General features: G+C 41.0%; 1 protein-coding gene across 7 annotated transcripts in view; it reads right to left on the bottom strand.

Moving 5' to 3' along the window:
• Positions 1 to 8,229: 8,229 nt before the first annotated feature.
• Glis3 (GLIS family zinc finger 3) overlaps positions 8,230 to 17,797 on the bottom strand; it is a 443,820-nt gene continuing 434,252 nt past the window's right edge. For all 7 annotated transcript variants that reach the window (XM_074051951.1, XM_074051954.1, XM_074051952.1 and 4 more), the window contains 2 exons: positions 13,156 to 13,338; positions 8,230 to 12,470 (listed from right to left, as the gene is read on the bottom strand). In XM_074051951.1, coding sequence (XP_073908052.1) covers positions 12,334 to 12,470; positions 13,156 to 13,338 — 320 coding nt within the window. In that variant the 3' untranslated portion in view covers positions 8,230 to 12,333. The remainder of the gene's footprint in view (positions 12,471 to 13,155; positions 13,339 to 17,797) is intronic.

Below are 17,797 nucleotides of genomic sequence, written 5' to 3'. Positions count from 1 at the left end.
CTTGCACATTTGCAGGAGGGGGAAGGGATATTCCGTGAAGCAACTCTTAAGTCTAATGTGTCACGCTATAGACATGGGCAACACAAATGACTGATCTATATAGATGCTTGGTGCACATGTAGGGGGACATGGTTTACAGATGTTTACTGTTGACTGTAGAGAACAGCCACATCAGGAGACACTTGGATTAGAAATAAGGCATTATTTTGTTTTAAAAAGTATTATATTATGACAGATGTTTGCATTGTGCACTATTTGGTGTTTGGCAACTGTCAAGGTTATTTGTTGAGTCCTAATGCTCTGACAACTCTCAAGGACTTCTTGTGGACTTTAGAATCTGTACCATACATCTTTTCCCTTAGTATTTGGGGTTATTGATTCTAAGGATTCTCCCAGGCCTACCTCGAATATTTGCAGGGCCTGGGGCAAGTTTGCAAATAAAGGCCTATACCCTCATAGATATAAATATTTAAAAATTCCAAAGCAAGTTTAACAAAACACGTTAAATAAAAATATGTTCCCTTATCTTAATAAATGTACTTTCACAACATCCTGAAAGGCTAGGTGCTGTTAGTCAGCTTCCATTGTTATGAATAAAACACCTGAAAGAATCAACTTAATTGAAGGAAGATTTATTTTGACTCCTGGTTTCAGAGGTTTCAGTCCACAACCAGTTGGCTCTGCTGCTTTGGGGCCTGTGGTGACACAGACAGAAAGCAGGGGAATGTGTGGTGAAGCAAATCCTTTCACCTCATGTTGACCAGGAAGAAAAGGGAAAAATATGCTCCCTTTGGAGAGCATACCCTTAGTGACCTAATTTCCTTCTATTAGGCCCCACCTCCTAAAGGTCCACCACTTCTCCATTATGCCACAGGCTAGAGACCAAGCCTTTGGGGGACATATTGATTTAGTATGACCAGAGACTTCTTGTATTTCATGGCTAGAACATGATGGCACCAGCTGAGCCAGTACCAGGCTTCCTGCATGTGCCCATCCCTCTTTTTTTCAAACTCCTAGGTCCACCTCCAACCATGAACAGACTTCATTTTCAGATATGGACGCTCCACTCTATGACTAGCACCATCCACAATCCCCCACACAGCCATTCTCTGGGATCCTCTCAGGCCTTGGGATGAACATATTAGAGACTTTATCAACTCCTGAGAGGATAAGATTTGAGAAAGAAGACTGTGCTTGCCATGAAAGCAACCTGGAGCCAATTGTATATGGATTTTCGCATGGAATAGGGCATAAATGGAAGATGGTTTTAGTAGAGACTTTTGAAGCATGGAGCCCAGTTCAAGAGGTCCTCTTTGCTTCTAGAGGTGGTACTGAATTTTTTGATGCCCTCAAGAAGGTGCCAAAGATACATTTGTGTGTACCATGGGTTGTGCTGAGCTTTAGATAAAGACAGACTTTTGTAGACAATATTATTGGAGGATTTTACAACAGGTGCACCCTGGGCCAACTCATTTCCTTTGTTTCTGTGCACTGATCTCAGGAATGTGGGCTTTGCCAGGGTCTCCTCATAAGTGATCATTTCATTCAGGGTGCAATATCAGTATTTTTTAAAAAACAGCAGTAACCTCTTAGAAAGTACTTAGCGTGCACCTGGGACTGTGGCAGCTAATCTATGGATTTGAGATAAGTGCTATGGTTACTGCTGGAAGAAGAAGAAATGGGCTCAGAGTAGTGTAGTTTAAGAATTTGCTTCTGGTGTTGCAAAGCATATAAGTGGCAGAAAACAAGATCTACTGACACCAAAGCCTATGTCTTTTCTGGAAATCTCTCATGAGGAAAGAAAAAGCAATAGGTCATCTACTTCCTCTCAAAAAAAGTCTCACTATTGTTCCCGGGAAGAAGTTTGCTAGCCTTAGGATAGCATAGCGCTGATATTCTGAAATCCCAGTGGCTATGACTGTGTGTGTGTGTGTGTGTGTGTGTGTGTGTGTGTGTATGTTAGAGACAGCAGGGGGAGGGGCTGAGGCAGAAATCTCTTTTTGAAAGTGTATGTTGGATGTGTGTGCCAAGAATATTTTTTATTACAAAGTGGAGAACATAGTGATGCTGGAGTTGCTACCTGGATTGTGGTAAGTGAACTGTATTAATTCTTTCAGGGTCTTCCCCAGTTTTGCAGCTCTCCAGAAAACAGCAGTGACCCTGCTGTGCTGATGAAGACAGTGGACTTCAGAAAGGGGGTGGTACAACAACAGTCTAGCTATTTCCACCCAGCAAGGAATTCTTCTCCAGGTATGAGTAGTCTTTGAATGGGCAGATCCCAAGGGCTGGCAGTGCCTGAGTTTGGCTGGCATCACAGTCTGGTGGCCCTCTGTATAATCCAGCTTCTACCTTGTTCCTTTCTCAAGCGTCAGTCTTCAATAAACTTATACACTCCCAGCTGTATCTCAGCATCTGCTTTGTGTGGAACTCAACTTCCTGTAGACCTTTAGTCTTCACAGACAAGCAGAAAAAAACCTTTCAAATGCCATTTCATTAGTATATTACATCAGAAAGACAGGGATGTTTGTTGTTTTCTCTTCTGCATTATAACATATACCTAACTGGCCTATAGTGTGGTGTATGGACATCATTAAAAAATTGTTAAATGATTGAAATTCAAACAAATCTCTGCATTTGCTCACATTGGGATCAGTTGGGTCTAGCTAGTGCTTCTGGAATTTCCCCCTGGTTCACTACCTTCTCTTTCTGTTACACCAAAATTTAGTCCTCTTCTTTCTTTTCTTTCCCTTCCTCCATTCCCCCAGGATTCATAACAGGCACAGCTCTGTTCTGTGCTCACAGCCGCCTTGTACAGTTTCCCCAAACTACCTTCCTGATTCCTCCTTAGCTTCTCATCCTCTTCTTTCTCAGCAAGCCAAGGGGCATTTACAGTCACCATTTCCACCTGTCAGGACTGAATACTGACCCACCCTGGACTCTAACCCTATCTCCCCCCAGTTAGAAGATGTTTGTAAAGAGCATGGTAAGGAACACTGGCCTATCAAGGTGATTTTATAATTCTTAATTGTGTACTAGGTGCCAGCATCCTATTAGGTGTTTTTCCTTCATTGTTTTTGTATTGAAATTGTGGTAAAATATGCGTAACATAAATTTATTATTTTAAGTATATGATTATGTACATTCATAGTATTGTGCAAGCATTACTACCATTCATCTCCAGAAATTTTTCATCTTCTTAAACAGAGACTCTGTGTATATTAAATAATAATTCCCTATTGCCCTCTCCCCTTAGTTCCTGGTAACCACTATTCTACATTTTGTCTCTATTATTAAGTACCTCATATAAGGGGAATCATACACTATTTTTCCTTTTGTGCCTGACTTATTTCACTTACTGTAATGTCTTTGAGGTTCATCCATAGATTAACATGCATCAGAATTTCCTTCCACTTTAAGGCTGAATAATATTCCATTGTATGTATATATCACATTTTGTTCATTCATCTGTTGTTGGGCATTTGGGATGATTTCTACACTTTGGATATTGTGAATAATTCTATTACTAACATCAGTATCCAAGTGCAGTCATTCATTGCTTAACAAAGAGGATACACCTTGAGAAATTCACAATTACGTGACTTTGTCCATTGTGACATCATCATAGAGTGACACAGACCTAGGTGGTACAGGTCAATCATTTGATATGGCCTCTAGCTGCAAGTGAATGACAATAACGAGATATGTAAGGCTTCTGCCGGTATATCACAGCATAGAGTTTTATAGTCAAGTTTTTTTTTATATCAAGTTTTTTACATGTATAAAGAGAGTACATTCTAAAATAACGAGAAATTTAGTAAATACATAAGCCAGTAACAGTTGTCTATTGTATTATCAAGTATTAGATACTGTACATAATTGTGTGCACTATACTTTTGTATGACTGGCAGTAGTTTAAACCAGCATCACCGCAGACGTGTGAGTAATGCTTGCACTATGACCTGATGATGGCTGTGACATCACTAGATGATAGGAGTCTTTCAGCTCCATTGTCATCTAATGGCACCACCCTCAGACATGAGGTCCAGCACTGAGCAAACTGTCCTCATGCAGTGCATACTGTGTCTGAGCCCCTCTTTCACTGCATCTGACTTATGAGTGGCAGTGCTGAGTCACATGGTAATGATATGTCTAGCTTTCTGAGGAGCCACTAAACTGTTTCCACAGTACTAACAAGTTGCTTTTTGGAAAAAGCATTCCTGGGGCAGCAGTCACATGTCCCTACTCTGTCTTGTAGAGTCACAATGCACATTAGCAAAGCGAAGTCTGAGCAGTCCTGGAGCAAAGACAGGACAAAGCAAATTTAACCAATCATTCCCCAAACTAATTTGATGGGGTACTTCACTTTGTAAGGTACTAGACACACCCCTACAGGGAAATAGTGCTCTGGGCTTAGTAAGCCCGCATGAAAGGACTGTGGCTCCTGGCCAGTGTAATGTGGCAGAATCACTCAGTGCAGACATGTTCTATTTTCATCCTTCACTTAGCTTGCTGGGTAACTTTTCTTCTCCTGATGGATCTGCATGTCACGTATTTCATTCTCTGCCTGAAATACCCTTCCTCTGCTTCCACTCCCTCTCACAGAGCTGAGAATTGAACCCAAGACCTCACATGTGCTGGGCAAGATCTCTACATGTGAGCTACATTCCCAACCCTTTTGTTTTTGTTTTGTCTTTGAGATACAGTCTTCCCACAACCTTTGCACGGGCTTCCCTTAAGCCCATGATCCTTCTGCCTCCCAAGTAGTTGGGATTATATTCATGTACCACCATGCCCAGCTCTTTCTTCTGCATCTTTGCGTCTTGAAGTTCCACTCATTCTTCAGATCTAGTTCTGATACCCCCTTTCCACTTCTCTCAGACAACTCAACCTCGCCCTCTTCTATTCCCAGGCAGGATTAAGAGACCATCTCCTGCTGAGCTCTTGTTATACAGAATTGCCCTGTTAAGTAGTCTGTCTCCACTATGTCAAAGGTGGGCAACTTTAACTTGCATAAACCACCACCTAGAGAGTTTGTTAAAAATACGAATGTTCCTATCTCACTAAAACTTCCAACTTATTAGCTCTGTGGTGAGCATTCAGTAGCCCTAGAATTAGCATTTAAAAAAATTTTTTTAAAATTGTACAGGGGGTATTCCAAATAGGCTTACATTGTATATTGATTAGATCACACACATTATCTCTTTCCCTTGACCCCCTCCCACTCTACTTGAAGCAATTGCAAGAGGTTTCAATGTTGTATTTTGTATATGAAGTCCATCAACCATATTCCCTCACCTTAATGAGCATTTTTAACAATTTCATATTCCCAGCAGATGATTCTTGAAATTCCTTTTAACTCTATCTCTGTTTATTTTACATATACTAAACATGTAATAAATGTTGGACGAACGAATGAATGAACAAACAAATGAACAGGTTAAATAACTCTGTTTTCCTCCGTATACAAAATAATGAGCTTGGGCTAGATGTTCTCTCAGTTTTCTTCTGCTTAAACGTCTGTATAAAATTTGGGTTATTTTACCCAGAATGTTAGCCTCTCAGCAGCTTTAATATCAGAACCACACACAATACAGAAACTCAAGCACATGGAACCAGCAGGGAGACCCAGTGGAGAGGTTTTAGCTCAAGCTAATATTTAGCAAATGAGTTAGGACTCACGAAGAACCCTATTTTTGAAGCTACCGGTTTTATCACAGATGCAGAGAATGGTATACACTTGTGCCTATGTGAATTCAATCTCATTCCCTCCTGAGTGTGAGTACACAACAGGAAGTAGTATCAGGGCTGACCAGCCCCTAACTTTGGAAATTAGGAAACCAGGGGGCAAGCAGGAGGCTTGGCAGGTTCATCTGCTCTCTGGCTGCATTAAGGGGCAGAATAAGCCCTGACTCTGCTACAAACCCCTGGGCTGATCAGACCCAGGGCCTCACTCATGCTGAGCACGTTGTACACCGAGCCTCGTCCCCATCCCTCAGTGGTGTCTTTGACTCTGCTTTCCCTGTAGGTTTTGAGGTGGTTCCAGCATCGCATAAGAGCTATGGCCTGAGAAAAAAATGAAGTCTCCCATTATTTATAACCTCTCAGCATTTCAGAGAAAAAAGGCTGGCAATGGCTGCCAAGATCCAGCAAATATTTGGTTAGCTTGGAAAGAATGGGTGCTCATTTTCCAATTCTCACAGATTTCTCTATGCCCAGTTCCTTTTATTAAAAAAGTTAAATCCAGAGATAAAAATCGAATGGCACTCCAGGCTTTAAGCATTCATCTGTATCCTGGGGAGCAGAACCCAGGATCTAAACAAAGAAAAGCTAAATCAATAGAACTCATGAATTTCTCTAGGAATGGGACCCAACGTAGCAGAACAGGCAGAGTGGCTCCTATCTGTGATTTTTTTTTTTTTTGAGTAGATATTTATGCGAAGAGCTAGGGAATGTTCTTTCAATTGAAGAGGATCAGCAAACTATGGCCCACAGGCCAAATCTTGCCTGCTGTCTTTTGTTTCTATACAGCTTGTGAATTAAGAATTTTTTTTTACCTTTTTAAGTAGTTGGAAAAAAATTTAAATGAATATTTTATGACATCTGAAAAGTAGATGAAATTCAGATTTGCATCCAGAAATAAAGTTTTATTGGAACACAGCCACACCCATTTGTTTGCATATTGTCTGTGGCTGCTTTTGAGTTATAGCAGCAGAATTGAGTAGTTGAGACAGACACCAGATAGCCCTCAAAGCCCAAAATATGCACCATCTGGCTTTTTGCAGAAGAAGTTTTTAGACCCCAGGAGTAGGGGATGAAAGACTTGGCTCTGTTATTTGAACTAAAAACTACAAAACATATATGCATGGTGAAATAATTATAAAACAAATACTGGGTAAACCTAACACTTGGATCAAGAAATGAAACACTGTCCACCCGCAGCCCAGAAGTGCTCCTTGACCAGAGTTGAGCTTCTGTGATACTATTTTCTTTGCTGTTCTTTAAACTTCTACTCTCTAAAGTTTATAAAGACTCAAGTAGTAGAGTGCCTGCCTAGCAAGCATGAGGCCTTAAGTTCAAACCCCAGGACCACCAAAAAAAAAAGGAAAACAAATAAATTTTATAGTTGAATTTTGCTTGTTTTGAAGTGTACATTAATATAATAATGCTGTATCTACACTTTGTGTCTATTTCTTTCTCTTGATTAAGTTTGTGAGGCTTAGTTCTGAGTTACTGTACGTGGCTGCAGACCTGTCATTTCTTTGGCTGCATGGCATTCATTATGTCACTCAGGCAAGGCTCATTGACTCATTTTACTGTTGGTGGTGATGGGTCATTTCCAGTTTGGGGCTATTGTGAAGAGCATTGCTAAGATCATCTTGTATCTGAGCTATCGTTGACTTGAGTCTCTCTAAAGAGTGTAATTGTTGGGTCCTAGAATGCATTCCTGTAACTTTCCTACTTAATGCCAAACTGTTCTCCAAAGAGGTTGTGTGAAGTCACAATCCCAACAGTGGCAATTTAGGAAGTTGAGCTGCTCTTCTGGTCTTGTCAGATAGTGCTGTATTTCATGTCCAAACCCTGAAATAGATAGCCAACCCTAAGGACTCTGACAAGGTACATGGGCTATTGTCTCTTGTTTTGAATCTTCCCTTAAAAACAAGTAGAGAGAAAGTTAGCTGTGTAAGAATGTTTCTTGAGATAGGGTCCTTTTTTTTTTCCAGACAGGGCTCACTATGTAGCCAAGGTTGGCCTCCAACTGACCATCCTCCTGCCTCAGTCTCTGGAGTGCTGGGATGGAGTAGCTTAAGTTCCTGCGCATGCCCAGCAGGCCAGCCGGGCACGAGTCCATCCTGACCACTCTCCCTCCATGGAAGGGCACCAAGGGAAGAAGCTCAGCACAGGGATGCCAGGGAAGAGGTCACTGCCCCTTGCTACTCTTTCAGGGAATCAGAGGACTACCAAGGTCAGGGAACCAGCCCTGGGAAGCCAGGGCTTGTGCCTTTCTCTGCAGGATTTTGGAAAAATGGGACTGAAAACTCCCTCCTCCAGCCTCCAGCATGCTGAAAGCCCAGCACCTGGGGCTCGGAGGACTAGAGGCATTTCTGAAACATGATGCAGCGCCACACTGAAAAGGCACAAATAAACCCCAAACCCTAGCACACATTTCTCCAGTTTGTGAAGCGGATTAATAGAATAACCAATAAAACATGTATAAAAGCTTTAATTAAATGTGATGAAATAAAACTTCATGTTTTATTTATGGACACTCCCAACATGTAAAGGATTCAGGGAGACATTCATTTTTACTGCCATTTCATCCTCATATCTATAATTAAATCCAGGCTGCAGCTCTGGCCCAAAGCAATGCGGCATTTTAAAGCTGGCCTTGGACCCTCCCCCCCATCTGCTTTTAATTATAATTACCATCCTTAATACATAGGAGGCTGATGGCAAAATAAAACAAAATAATAAAACAAACAAACAAACAATGGTTGTTGCCATCGTGTTTTAAAGCAACATGCAGAAGGAGGCTTTCAGGCAGGAGGGCGTATCCTCTGTTTCCAGTTTTATTCTGTACCAAGTGCACAATCCCTTCATTTTACTTTTGACATAAAAAAAGGACTTCATGAAACAAGACAAAATAACTTATGATTATATGAAACATAACTGTGACAAATCACAAAACTATACATATTAATAGAAAAAAGTGTACCTAATTCTTTAAAAGATTTATGACAATAAGCACCAGATGTGCCTCTAGAGTGAAGTCGGCCCCATATCCAGTATGATATATGCAGTTCATTTTTCTACGTGAGTGTATATAACTATGTACAAGAGCCTGTGTGATTTATGGAAAACAGATTTCCACTTTTTCCCCCAAAGTACTTTATGTCAGCAACATTACACAGGATGCTTTGCTGTCTGTACAAAATAAATCTCTCATTTTTACACTCACCATTTCTCCAATGAGTTTGGTTTTTCTTTTTTCTTTTTTTGCTTTATCCATGGCAATAATAACAACAACAATAATAATTAAAATAACTGCAGAAATTTCACATCACTAACAAAAAGTGCCATTAAGAAATGCTGCTATAGAAATGACATGGTCAAAAAAAAAAAAAAAAAAAACCAAATAATGAATCTGAGCACTTACAGTCACTCTTCCCAATACTTCAAGGCAACAGGAAAGTCAATGTTCTGTGGTGAACAGTGATCCCTGTTCAAAACATTAGTGTACTAATGTGCTTGTCAGCTGGTAATTGAAAAACCAAACAGAGCCAATGTTCCATTATCAGTGGAAACTATGCTGTGATCCACTAAAGCCTCTTTTGCCATTTTTGAATCACCAATGTAATTTGGGGGTGACATGGGTAAAGGGAAATACATCATAGTACCAGTAAATATTTAAGTAATATTTAAATGCTGATCAGTGCCTAAATTACAGCTGACATTTTGATGCAGTCCCTTTAGGGAGTTAAAACAATGCAGCAAATGAAACGTCTCTAGGCATACTGATTTTTTTAATGTAACAGGATAATTGGCCTGGGGCTATGTGTTTCATAAGCACTAGTTTTGTTGTTGTTTTTGTTTTCAAAGGTGAATGACAATCTCTGTTTGGATGTTTATGAAAATGGCTATATATCAAGACTAAAAAGGCCAGAAAATGGAATGGAATGATTTTTTGAAGTTCCACTTTTACTGCTACAAAATAATAATGAAAGCATACATAATTCTTCTATAATGAGAAAATAAGCAAGGGACAAATTTTAAGGTCAGGAATAATTATGGAATCTAAGGATAGCTTGTATAGTCTGAAGGATCTGTTATGTCCTCCAAATTCAATCCTGCAGCCAATAGGAAATACTGAGGGACCCTGACGGGCTGCACTGGGCCCTGCTTTCTGCACACTCCCTCTGACAACATGAATGGTCCATATGCGTGAGGCCTAGAAGTCCTCACGCAGGAGGTGCTATTGGTGCTGCTGTCACAAGGCTTTCCTGGGATCCTTCCAGCCCAGGTGAGACGAGAAAGGGAACAGGGTTATTGTCAGAGACCACCATGAGACCAGAGGCTGGCTCCTCACAAGAATCACCTCTCAGCCAAAGGGAAAGAGGTCATCCATGGTTTCTGAGGTCCAGCTTCTTGTTTTGCTCTCCTTCCCTGTCTACTTTAAGTTATATAAAGCTGCAAGGCAAGGCTGACAACCTCAGGTGCATTTTTTTTCTCTTCATCACAAAAATAAATTCTGAATTCCTTATAAAAACTTCAGGATTTAAGAATGGGTATATGGTCTCTCTAAAGACAGCAGGCTCCTCCTTCCTCTCTAGACTGTGACAGAGAACACAGAAGGGATACTACTGATTAAGCCAATGTTGACATACATGTGTCTTGCTTGGGCCACATAATACAACCCACAGTTTCTTCGAGAAGGATGGTAGCTTACATCAGTCTGAGAACTCACTTGTGGAGAAACTCTAATGTGCATCCTGTCTTAAAGCACAGCAGATTTCTATAAAGTAGGAATTCAAACTTTTACTACTTTGATGTCTGCATGATAGCTTTCCTGAGAACACAGTCCATTAGTAAGAGGAGCCAGATAGACCAAGTGTGCTATAAAATGAAATCCACACTTGGTTCTTTATTTGCCTCATGTTATGACATAGTAGAATGAACAGCAGAATCAGGTAGATTCTGATTTTGGAGCCAGACTGGAAGGACCTGTCTTTCAGCATGTAAACTGTCACAGGACCCCAAGTCTGACACAAAGCTGTTTAATTGTCTTGTTGAAGACTGTAATCATCTCAGTTTGATAAATAGCACTGTTTCACTTTTGTTCAAAAAAACAGTTTTAAAAGAGAGAAAGAAACCTTGAAATGTGAGCATACCAGAATGCAAGAATGGACCAAGTGTTTGGAGTTTGGCCAACTTTTACAGCCAATGCCCTAGGACCCAGGATCTCTTTAATATCTTTGTAAAAGTGTCACTGAAAATGACTTGTAATGTAGGCATGATATAAAATGGCCAAGGGATCTGTGCAAATTTCCAGGCCTTCAAAACAAGTTTCAGAAAACAAGTTGCCTCCTTGAGTCCACCTTTTGTGAACCATTCCCTCTACCTTCCCAGTGATCAATGGTCAGGATATAGTGGGTGGCGGGCATGTCCGAACAACATCCATGAAGAAGATGTGGACACAAAACCAGAAAGGGGATATGTATAGGGGAAGAGATGGGCAGTTCAGTGACTCCACATCTGAGCAAAGGCTGTGCAAAGTAACAGGATGTTAGGTACCCCTGGTTTGGTTTTCTGGATAAGTCCGCACAGATGATTCAATGTGTGTTCCTGTCTTCATATCCCTTGGCACTTCTAAGGCAGAGCACCAGAGTAGAGGAAATGGGTGAACCACTCAAATGACAAGGTTTTCAAGGTGGAGTCAATGACCAGTCAATCCATTAGGGTTCCTGCTACAGCACTGGAGCATGTAGGGGGTGTGTGTGCATGTGTGTGTTGTGTGTATGTGTAGTGTGTGCGTGCATACGTGCATGCCCATCTAGTACCCCTGTTTTGTTAACTGAGAAAGTAACAGTCCAGGGGTAGGGCCAGACAGAGCTACAGCTGTGGCAAAATGTATGTAGCTGGGATGATTAAAATGATGATGATTTCCATCCAAAGCATATACCTTTAAATATTTTTTTCTTTTAAAACAGAGGTAAATAACAAGTCTTTAAAGCCCAAAATATAGTTGATTGCTGGAATATAAAACCTTACTTTGCCATTGGAGAAACATTGAGAAGCTACTGGTTACCATGAGGATAGCTAAGAGAGAAAGGAAACCCAAGACATTCCCAAGAGTTGAGGCCACACCCTGCTTTGGACGCGGGTGTGCCTCACTTTGTATCACCCAGGTGTGAGGGAGAACATGGGTGAGGCAGCTCACTACACATTGGGTGACTGGGCTTCCTTCCCTCTTTGGAGTTTTCTGCAAGTATTATCCCCAAACTATGTTTTCATGCACGTATCATTTCATTGGTGTCCTTTGCAGGTAGACATCCAGGAAGTAACAGGTATCCAGTAGAATGAGACTCTAAATTCCCTTTGAAAAGATAGTCCTGCTGTTCACCTGGTCCAGCAAACCCAGAGAGAAAAAGGAACAAGTGCAAACTTCTTGCAAAGCCAGCTCTGACCATCCATTCCTGCCTCCCACAGACACATTGATCCTGCGGGCTCCACGAATTTGGTCGACATCCTTCTTCGTGCAGCCTGTGCAAGAATCAAAACAAAAGGCAGCAAAGCAACTAAAAGGCTCCGGATGTGCAGAAGAGACCAGGGGAGCTTTTAGCCTTCAGTATAGACAGAGGAGAGCTGGCTAGGGCAGCGGTCCACAGCACTGATCTGCAAGAACGTTGTGTCTTCGGGCCCACTGCGAAGAGATTCCCCAAAAAGGCTTGATGAACCCGAGGGCAAATCATACACTGGAAGAAAAAGAACATAAGAAGTTAGTAATTCAACCATACTGCCCCCAGCAGGTGAGCAGAGCGCTAAAGCAGTTCGCCAAATGCTGGCTGCAGGCTAAGGAGGCAACTATGCAGGCTTAGGCCCTACAGCAGGCCTTTGTCATAAGGAACTTTGGGGAGCAAGCAGATGGCTAAAACATGACTCAGCACAAAATCCAGCCTTAACAGAAGTAAAAGAAAAGCATACTTGGGAAACGTGTGGGGGCTGTTCAAAAAAGCAGGTGACAGGAAAGGTGAATCATAAAAAAGAATTGGATTTTCATAGATGGAGAGGTAGAGAAAGAAGGAAACAGAGCAAAGACAGAGAGGGCAGGGCATTTGAGGCTGGGATCTGGCAAAGGTCAAGAGAAGAGCAGGTAGGAAAAATATATGCAGGTGGGTCTGGAGAGGCCTAAGTTACAGTGCTTGAATGCTGTGCTGGAGAGAAATTTATTTTCCACACAACTGGAAACTATTATGGTATATGAGTGGGAAAGTGGCCCATTTTTTTCCCCTCATAATTGGAAGGGGCTGAGGAGGAAGACGAACTTGAGTCATATTTTGGGGATGATCGACAGGATCTGACAGGGTCAAGTCACAGGAAACCCATCTGCTCTCTCCTGCCAGTTGGCTTAAGTTTTTAAGTCATAGATACCCAACATACCTGTAATGCCTGAGTGAGTTGAGAAGGCTCTGTGGAAAACATCAAAACCGGCCTGGCCCATGGATGTGGGGACCAGGCAGTCCTCGAAGGAGGGCGCCACACTGCAGGAGCTGCTAGGCGGTAGAGGTCTCTGGGAGTCGGGGTAATGTGGGGGGCAGAATGTCTGTAGTTGCCCATAAAATCCTGAAATGCAATCATGGCACTGAGCTACCTCAAGGCACAAGATCATTCCAACCCAGCCAGAACCTCACTCAGCCTGGATTCATATGACAAAATGCCTTCACCTCTTAAGCCTACCTGTAAAGTCTTCTGAGCAAGCATTTGGGATGCACTATTTGGGCTGAATCTTTTCAATGTTAGAGGGGTTTCAAGACTTATTGGCTTATAACGGTTTTAGTTTGCATCCTAGAATCCAACGCAAAAGGGCCTCTTACCTTCCTTGAGCTCTCCAGAGTCGTGGATACTGAAGACCTGACTTCAGGGAACATTCCTACCCCAGGACCTCCCACCAGGTTTTGAGCGCAACTTCCTTTATCCTACAGTTCATTCTGTTTCCACACTTGGCAAAAATCTGAAGAATGCTCTCAACAAGGCCCACCTAAACAAATGTAGCATAGCTCTATCCATGTGTCTTTCCAACTGTTGTTGTCTTCTTAATTGTTCTAAATAGTCCATCACATCCCACAGTTGGATGTACTATGACTTACTTTGCTATTATTATTGTTGATCTTTGTAGTAAATGGGGAAACTGGAAGTGAGTAAATGATATAATTAAGAAATATGCTGGGTGTGGTGGCTCATGCCTGTGATCTCAGCTATTTCGGAGGTAGAAATTGAGAAAATTGCAGTTTGAGTCCAGCCTGGGAAAAAAAAGTTATTGAGACTCTCTCTCAACCAGTAAGCCAGGAGTGATGGCGTGTATCTATAATCTTAGCTATAAAAGAGACATAGGTAGAAGGACTGCAGTTCAAACTTAGCCAGCTGCAGGCAAAAACAGAAAGCCCTACTCAAAAAGTAACTAAACCCTCGGTCCTTCCTATTATTGCTTATACTCTCTCTTCAACAGGATTAGAGATAAGGGCAAAATAGTTTCTATTGGGTATCAAGGGGGTGGGGGGGAGAGGGAGGGGGCAGAGTGGGGGTTAAGGGAGGGGGTGGAGGGATGGGGGAGAAATGACCCAAGCCTTGTATGCACATATGAATAATAAAACAATAAAAAAATAGAAAAAAAAAAACAAAACCAAAAAGTAACTAAAACAAAACAGGGCTGGAGGTGTGGCTCAAGTGGCAGAACACCTGTCTAGCAAGTGTGCGGTTCTGAGTTCAAACCTTAGTACTGGCAAAAAAAGAAGAAATATGAGCAAAGATACATTAATACTTGAAAATAATCACCAGCTGTTTGTTCCTCTTATTTCATGTCTTCTCAGTTTGTTTCTCATTCAGTGTACTTGTCCTTGATGTCTTACGCAGTCCTTTTCATGATCCCCACATCGCCCATGGTCCCTTACATTTATTTTCCCTTTCTCTTCCCACTTCGTGATAAATTGAAATCAACAGATTATTTTCTTGGAGTGTAATATGTTTTTTAAAAATATAATAAAGAAATCTTGGAGGAGAGCTGCGGCTCTGTTGCTTTCTTATGCTACTTTTCATTGTGTCTGTCTCCTCAACTGTAAAATGTGAATGTCCCTGTCGACTTCACAGGGCCATTGTGTGATTAACTGACTGTTCGATAAGGAAGTCCATTTATAACAATTTAAAGTGCTTTAGAAACGTCAGTTATTATTGATATCACTATTCTGTTGTGGATGGAAAAAAAGCAGAGATTAATAGAGGAAGTGCCCCGGGATTCTTTCCGCAAACACTAAGTCACAGAGAACACAGAACCAATTCACGGACTTTGGTCGTGTGTGCTTTTCTCCACTATACTCCTCTCTTCTTCTGACGACTGGAGGGCATTATGCCTGATTAAAGAAATCTGAGTCACCTGTTGCAGGCGGGGGAGGTGCTTATGGGTTGTTCTTAGTTCTCTAAGTAAAACCTCCATACACTGACACATCCAGCCTGTGTGCTCCCAACTCTTTTCTCATTAGGACACTCAGAACACCCCTGGCCAGGAAAACTATTCCATGGTTACTATGAACATTGCTAAAGGATGTGTGTAATTGCTCAGAAGCTCATAAAAACACAGATGGGCCCTCTAGGAGCTTGTGGGTTCAAGACAAAGATTGAATGCAGATTTATGCACAGGCACATTCATAGAAGAAAAGTATAATACTATTTTCATAAGCAAACGGTGTACTTTATATAGAATCAACAGTCCATATATTATTTGTGGAAAGATTAAATGCTTGTTGCATTAGCAGTGAAAACGAGGTAAATACCTAAGCAAATTCCACGTCCAGGCTGGAGAAATACTAACTCTTCTCTTTTTGATTCTTAAAGGATTTATATGATCTCAATAGACAGGCAAAGGACCAAGCAGACCACTCACAAATACTCAACAATAAGAATGAACCATCAACCTTCCAAACTATCAGAAAATAAAAATCAAAACAGCAATAAAATGCTCTGCTCTACTTACCACATTCACAAAGCTGTTTATAAATCAATCTTAGTGTTGAAGTGTGTGTGGTGAAAAAGGTACTTCTGTCTACCTTTGCAGACATTGTGAAAATGTGTTTTTTTTCTCCAATTCTTATGGAAAATTATTTGACAACTTGTATCTAGAATTATACCTAAGAATGTTCATACTCTTGGATTTGAAAGTTTACTCCTGAGAAGGTAATCTAAAAGTATGTTTTGAAGAACACAAGAAACTCTGCACAGAGATAATCATCACAACACTAATGATCATAACAAAACTGGAGGCCAAATTAGCCAACCATAGGATAATGACTGAGCAAAGAGCATGGTGCGAGCATAAAAATATCCACTAAAACAGTATCTATAAAGAGCATTTAGCAGCATGGAAAAGCCATTATTAGGCTCAGTTTTTTTTTAAAGCAAGGTACAAAATTGAATATTAAGACTAGGATCAGAGTTGGGTGTAGTGGCTCAAGTCTGAAATCCCAGCTATTTGGGAGATGGAGACTGGGAGGATCTTAGTTCAAGGCCAAGAAGGGCAAAAGTTTGTGAGGCCCACTATCAACCAATGGCTGGGTGCAGTGGCACACACCTGTCATCCCAGTTATGCAGAGAAGCACAAATAGGAGGATCACAGTCCAGGCCAGCTGGGCACAAAGTGAGACTCTATTTCAAAAATAACCAATGCATAAAAGACTGGTAGAGTTATACAGCATCTGTGTAGCAAGCACAAGGCTCTGAGTTCAGCCCCCAGTACCACAAAAACAAGAGAAAAGAAGCTAGGATCAGTTATGTGGAAGTTTATGTCATCTATATATTTATATATTTATATTTTATATATATATGTACATACATATAGAAAATGAAGATGACAAAATACTGTAGCTATAAGTTATCATTAGATATTTTTTGCATTTATGTTTTTTCCAAATTTTAAGAGTGGTGAAGAGCAAGTATACTAGAGTCAGACTTCCTGGGTTCAAATCCTAGCTCAACTACATACCAACTGTGTAGTTTTGGTATATGATTGAGTCTCTTGGTGTCCTGGTTTTCTAATTCACAAGATAAGATTAATAGTAGTAACAAAATCTCACTGAGTTATTATGAAGGTTAAATAAATTACTATTTACATATTATGTAATATAATTTTTTTGTGGTACTGGTATTTGAACTCAGGGCTTCACACTTGCTAGGTGGGTGCTCTACCCCTTGAGCAATGCCTCCAACAAATATAATTTGATAATATCATTAATCATACATTCAGTGATATTATTCACACAATATATATTTACTAAATAAGTAAAATAAAAAGTAAAATTTGCTAGGTACTCGTGGCTCATGCCCTGGAGGCTGAGATCAGGAGGATCATGGTTTGAAATCAGCCCAGGGCAAATAGTTTGTGAGGCAATATCTTGAAAAATACCCAACACAAAACAGGACTGGAGAAGTGGCTCAAGTCGGCCCTGAGTTCAAACCCCTATAACACCAAAAAATAAAAAAATAAAATTATTTTACAATGAAGATGTAGTTCTCAAAAATAAGATAAATTTTATTAAGGGAAAAAGAATTTTCAAAAAGGTACTAAATAGAGTGAGTATAGTGGCTCACCCTGCTAATCTCAGCTACACAGGAGACAGAGATCAGAAAGATCACAGTTCAAAGCAGGTCTGGGCAAAAAGCTATGGAGATCTCATTGCAATCACTGAGTGTGGTGACACAACTCTGTCTTCCCAGGAGTCATTAAATAGGAGTCCAGGCAGACACCGGCAAAAGCATGGGACCCTATTCAAAAAATAACCTAAAAAAAGGCAAAAGGAGGCTGAGGGCGATGCCCATGTGGTAAATCACTTGCTTATCAAATGCCTAGTACTACACCCACCCCTCCCCACCTGCCGCCAAAAAAAAGGCAAGCAGTATGTCTTTTTTTTTTCTTTTATTGTTCATATGTGCATACAAGGCTTGGGTCATTTCTCCCCCCTGCCCCCACCCCCTCCCTCCCTTACCACCCACTCCGCCCCCTCCCTCTCCCTGCCACCCCCTCAATACCCAGCAGAAA

This window comes from Castor canadensis, chromosome 13 (genome assembly GCF_047511655.1).
Source record: "Castor canadensis chromosome 13, mCasCan1.hap1v2, whole genome shotgun sequence".
Classification (NCBI taxonomy): domain Eukaryota; kingdom Metazoa; phylum Chordata; class Mammalia; order Rodentia; family Castoridae; genus Castor; species Castor canadensis.
This window is presented reverse-complemented; position numbering and strand designations above follow the sequence as displayed.